Source organism: Girardinichthys multiradiatus, chromosome 4 (genome assembly GCF_021462225.1).
Source record: "Girardinichthys multiradiatus isolate DD_20200921_A chromosome 4, DD_fGirMul_XY1, whole genome shotgun sequence".
Classification (NCBI taxonomy): domain Eukaryota; kingdom Metazoa; phylum Chordata; class Actinopteri; order Cyprinodontiformes; family Goodeidae; genus Girardinichthys; species Girardinichthys multiradiatus.
The window spans coordinates 457,740-463,739 of NC_061797.1; the positions used below are offsets into that span (position 1 = coordinate 457,740).

The 6,000-nt window shown below is 37.9% G+C and overlaps 1 protein-coding gene across 2 annotated transcripts in view; it reads right to left on the reverse strand.

The window, feature by feature from the left end:
- nadsyn1 (NAD synthetase 1) overlaps positions 1-3,575 on the reverse strand; it is a 56,369-nt gene extending 52,794 nt beyond the window's left edge. Inside the window, exon 1 of one of the 2 annotated variants that reach the window (XR_007037948.1) lies at positions 3,186-3,575. Coding sequence is in view for 1 of the 2 variants with exons in the window: in XM_047362945.1 (XP_047218901.1) it covers positions 3,186-3,270 (85 nt within the window). In the remaining variant the exon portion in view is untranslated. The remainder of the gene's footprint in view (positions 1-3,185) is intronic. The other variant, XM_047362945.1, reaches the window with a different exon arrangement.
- Between the last annotated feature and the right edge of the window lie 2,425 nt (positions 3,576-6,000).

The following is a 6,000-nucleotide window of genomic DNA, read 5'->3' on the forward strand; positions in this document are numbered from 1 at the left end:
TTCAAATAGTGTTTGTTCATTTGAAATTTCTGTCTAGCTGCATGAGTGGTTCAACATCGCCCTCTGGAGTCACACTATCAAAATGTACTTTTTCAAGGTTGTGTGCAAAAACAGGTCATTTGAGTTTAGTTCCACGCTCTCAGCGTACAGACACTAAGTATACATAAAGAAACTTTAGAGGAAATAAAATAAAGGCTAAAAGGAAAACTATGCACATGTATTTAGAAGAACAAAGAAAGGCAGGTTATGGTTGAGCAAATATGCTTCTTTTGTTTCACATCAAATAGTCACAGCCGTCGGTGTAATTAAACTGAAAATGAGCAGAACTTTCTATTGCTATGTCGGTTAAGTCATGTCTTCAACTTCATGTATCTAAAAATAAGTACACAATAATGTGTGACCTAATTTAAGAAATAAACTACGTTTATTTAGAAAAACAAAGTATTTCTGTTAAATGCCAGACTGTTCTCTACTGCTGTTTTAATAGAGAAAGCATCATCATTTGCAGAAATGACACTGGTTTAAAGGACTGTTACAAGTCAAATAATTGATATCTATTCTAAACACCAAAAAAGAAAATAGAATACAATAGTCTAATGATTCTATGATATCTAAAGAAAGATATAATCTTTGAGACAAATATCATGTTTTGGGTCATTCCACTGAATTGGTGCCATTTGCTTGTTGAAGTCTCCTAAATTAAATGATTTTTAAATATATTTTTCAAAACTGCATGTGGTAACATGCATATGCAGCTCTTCAAAATTTGCATTGATCAATCTGAAGTTATTTTATTTAACCTTTTGTATGTTTTTAAGCCAAGGATGGTTCCATTATTTTCAGTCCGGTTACCAGAACTAATGTGACATCAAATAAGGCAAGTTTAAAAGCATATATGATCAAATAGTATTTGTGACCAAAATATCCCTCTCTATAGACCTAATAGTTTCATAGGCACATTTATCAATGCATGAAGAACCAAAACTCAAGTTCAATAAATGTATTATTACTGAAAAAGTAGTTTTACCTTTTTATTTAACAGGACTGAACAATGGCTAACAGGAACAGCTGCCACATGTGCATGTGTGTGTGCGCGTGTAATTAAACTTGCAGGGCTTTTTCAAAAAGACCCTATGTACTTTTCCAATTTCCATATAGTGAGCTGTAACTGTTGTCAGTGGTGGGAAAAAACATCATCAGAAACACCACAGCATTTTTAATGAAGTGGCCAGAGAAAACAGTGCATGCCACTGACCTCAACATGTGTTTCATTTGTTTCAGAGGTCACCACCATATCTCCCCACACACACACACACACACAACAACTTGAGGACTTTGCCACATAACGTCTGTGGCTGTCGGGGCTGTTTGTTGATGATGGATTGAGAAAGACTTTGCAGTGAAGCACTGACAAGTCAGAATTAGTTTAGTTGTCGACAAGCAGCTGACGTCCCTGTGTGTTAGTTATCCTTAGGCAAAGGTCTCAGCCTGATGTATCCTCATAGTGGATGGAATTGGTGCCCCATTCTGGGCATGTTCTCTGTTGCTTCCCTCATTGACAAAAACATCTTGATTACTGTTTCTGTCTTTTGCAACACAATGAACAGTTCCCCTGCGCCCACCCCATCCACTTCACCCATTCCGTAGGTTGAACTCAATAAAGTTTTATGTCCCAGCAGTGAATCTATGTTGCTGATGTAATGGGCCATCACTGTGAATATGGGTCATGGAGACTCCTGGATGTGTCCTCACACAATAGAGCTCTGGTGAAAAGTGCTGCCAGATTGCTTCTGGGCTCTCAAGTCTTGAGGGGGAACACTGTGCAATAGGACATTGGGTGGGAGGATGTAGTGACATAAAGCACACCTTTGTGCAGTGTTGCCTGCTGGTGTGATGCTCCAAAGTGGACTGTGTGCTTTTCTGTGCCATACATGCAGAGGTAATTTTCAAAGAAGTCAACATGAATTAAACATTAATGTGTTTTGCAGCTTAGTTTCAGTGTCCTGTAGTGGGTCAACTCATTTTTCATCTGTTATGTGTGTCTCTTAAACTTATGCAGCAGCAGGTTCCACCGTCTTTCTTCTACAGCCTAGAATTCATTATTGGTTGTGATTTGGGATTTTTTGCCACTGAGGTAATTCTTTGCCTGTTCTTCTGAACATAACAGGGCTGAGTTACCATAGAATTAGAAAATAGATGAAATGTAACCACATGCATCCTTGCTATTAGCATGAGGACAAAACATTGTATTTTTAAAACAACCACATGACAACTAAAATGTAATTTAGGTAACACAATAGCATGTTGAGACTGACCTTCTCACCTATACTAACAATTTGATGAAATATGGAGAAAAATAAATTAGAAAATATACTTTTGATCTTCCCATGACTTTTCAAAGATCAAACTGATGCTACTTCCTGTTGTGAATGTGACTTCTGGAATGTTCCAAATGAATGTGACAAGACTGAGTGAAAACCCAGGGAAACAACTAAAATATGCATTTTACCAAAAATATTATAGATTTCTTTTGAAATGAATATATGTTAAGTATTGAAGGGATTTGAAGGTACACAAGAATGCAAAAAATATAGAATTTCTTTAGGATTTTATGTGTTATATTTCATTGTGTGATGGTATAGAGTGATGACAGTTGACAATTGCTGTTTTTTTAGGGTTAATTTGGGTTTTTATTAATCCTGTATATCATATATATTAAATTTGCAATTATATGAACACGTAGGATACTTTGCATACTAACAAAAGACAGTATACAGGCAATCTTAATGCGAATTTATAAATTGCAGGGGACAGGAATGACACCCCTTCGGTGGAATGACTTTTTTAGGTCACAACCTTTCACGGGTTTCAGTAGAAATTAAGGGACATAAATCACCCCAAACATCCCCACTTTAAAATGTTCTGTCCTCATTTTTAACCAGCATACGTGGGTTAGGGTCTACCGAGGCTCTTTGTTTTGTTTTGATACAAAACTTCCGAAAATGCGCCGACCGGCCTACTTACTTACTACTAATAAACGTGTTAACTGCGTGCTTTTGGAAACGGATTTTAAGTAGGCCATACTGGTAGAGCTGTAGCCTGTAAGCAGCATCAAAAGTCGTTTTTGGATTGTAAATAAAGTCCCACTGAGTTTGTGCAATCACAAATGAAATAGATCCACTTACTCTTCAAGATCCTCGCCGTGTTGCCTTCAAAGTCCAGAGACCACTGATTTAATGAGCATGTTGACAAAGTCACTTTACGGCCCATCCTGTGCTCCTCGTGCTCACAAAACAACACGTCACACAACAAACAGTAATCTATGGTCTGTGTTCACAACTTGCTCGTATTTCTCACAAACCCTGGGTTGCTTCTACAGTGCGCTGAGTACACTGTCATCTACCGCCACCTCAGCTGGAAACTGACACTTCCTCGGCTGAAGTCTGTCAGTGTGTTGCTGCCCTCACCTGGACGAAGGACCACTTACAAGGCAACGCATGAAATTTTACATTTACAATAGCTGAGTCAGATATTTTTACTGCATCAGAGTACAGGTTCAAAACAGACAACGCCATTTTCATCACTTGTAACAGACGTCACACCATATTCTGTGCCACCGTATGTTGTGATCATAGGAGGCGCTGTTGCGTTTTTACACCGTATATTGGCCTCAAAGAAGAGTATTCAATTCAATTCAATTCAGTTTATTTTTATAGCACCAATTCACAACACATGTAGTCTCAAGGTTCTTCACAACAGTCAGGTTCATACATTCCAATTAATCGTAACCATTGAACAGTTCAATCAGATTCAGTTATTTATTCAAATTGGATAAAAAGTTTTTCTATCTAAGGAAACCCAGCAGATTGCATCCAGTCAGTGACTTGCAGCATTCACTCCTCCTGGATGAGCATGTAGAGACAGTGGACAGTCACTGGTGTTGACTTTGCAGCAATCCCTCATACTGAGCATGCATGTAGCAACAGTGGAGAGGAAAAACTCAATTTTAACAGGAAGAAACCTCCACCAGAACCAGGCTCAGTGTGAGCAGCCATCTGCCACGACCGACTGGGGGTTAGAGAGAACAGAGCAGAGACACAAAGAGAACAAAGAAGCACTGATCCAGGAGTCCTTTCTATGGGAAGGAAAAGTAAATGTTAATGGATGTAGCTCCTTTAGTCGTTTCATCTAGAAAGAAAGAACAGATAAACTCTGAGCCAGTTTTCAAGGTTAGAGTCTGAAAGAGAGCACATAGAGTTTGTTTCAGTTAAGCTCAGTCAATTGCCATGTCTAGGAAAGAGAAAGGGTTAAACACTAAAAGACAGGGTCATGTGGATCATTGGCAGAGGGTGAGCATTAAGTTGTTGCCAGCAGAAGCTCGGACGATGCCCCTCTCCAGAAAGGTGTCACAGGCAGACACAGAGTCAGGCCAGGTGTAGCTTCTAGGAAGAGAAAAGAGAGAACAAAGTTAAAAGCTGAAATAACAGCAAATAATGCAAAATTGGGGAGTAGTGTGAGAATGTAGCGAAGAGGGTGATAGTGGTCATTATGTCCTCCAGCAGCCTAAACCTATAGCAGCATAACTACAGAGATAGTTTCAGTTCAGATTATTTAGTTAAACGGCGCTTATTTACAACAATGTCGTCTCAAGGAACCCCACAAAGGGTCCCACCGATGCTCATTGTTATACTAAAAACCACAATGATTGGGATACCTCTCTCTGTCAGACTGATTATAACCATTGGAAAAGAGAAGGGGTCATACAGGTAGCAGAAATGGAGGGTGTGTTTGCACCTCAACCATAACTGAACCGGTTTAGACTAAACCTGACTCCCCCTTACTCCAACCAACTCGATTCATAAATGAGGATTTTGGTTAAGAAGTTGATTTTGTCAGATTATAATTTGTAATTATAATTATTAATCAAGATTAATCAATCAATAATTATAAACCCAACAAATGCCATCCAGGTTAAGTGATTGACTAAGCAGTTTCTTTTTTAAAGACTCCAGTCCAAAGACGACAACTTCTGTCTTGTCTGAATTTAGAAGGAGAACATTTAAAGTCATCCAAGTTTTTATGTCTTCAAGACATGCTTGTAGTCTATCTAACTGGTTGGGCTCATCAGGATTTATGGATAAGTAAAGCTGAGTATCATCAGCATAACAGTGAAAATTTATCCTATGCTGCCTGATAATTCTACCTATTGGAAGCATATATATAGTAAAGAGAATTGGCCCAAGTACTGAACCCTGTGGTACTCCACAATTAACCCTGGAGTTTAAAGATGATTTACCTGACTGAAACTCTTCAAACAGGTCATTGCTGTATAAATGTTCACACATTTGATTAGCAACTATTTTCTCAAGAATTTTAGATAAGAATGGAAGATTGGATATTGGTCTGTAATTTTTCAAGTCTTCTTGATCAAGTGAAGGTTTCTGAAGTAAAGGTTTAATCACAGCTAACTTAAAAGCCTGTGGTAAATATCCATTTGGATATGTACCAAGCTTACGCCAATTGCGTAAGCTTGGCCGAAGAAAGTGGGGTAAACAAACAAAAAGAAAAATCCAAGCAAGCTGTCGTTTTTTGAAAAGGTGACTTGCGTAGAAAATTCTAAATTCAACCCTCACACGATAAGAGAGCAACAGGACCACTGCCCATGGACATTAGGGTTATTATTGTTATTAAAACGTATTAGAGTAGTTGTTTTGACACGTTTGTTTTCTTTTGTTTATGTTAACATCATTAGGTAACATTAAAAATAGACGGTCAGATAACATGACGGATGATATCACAACTTGTAACCCTTGCTACTGTAACTTATAGTAAAAGACAAAATAATTAACCCAAACTGTTTCTGGTAACTCTTTATTATAAAAGGTCAAACGTGACAACAAACATCATGATTATTATTGAAATATACATGGTCACAGGATATGACAGATGTTATCATATATTGTGATCGTACTGTAAAATACAGTAAAAGACTAAATAATT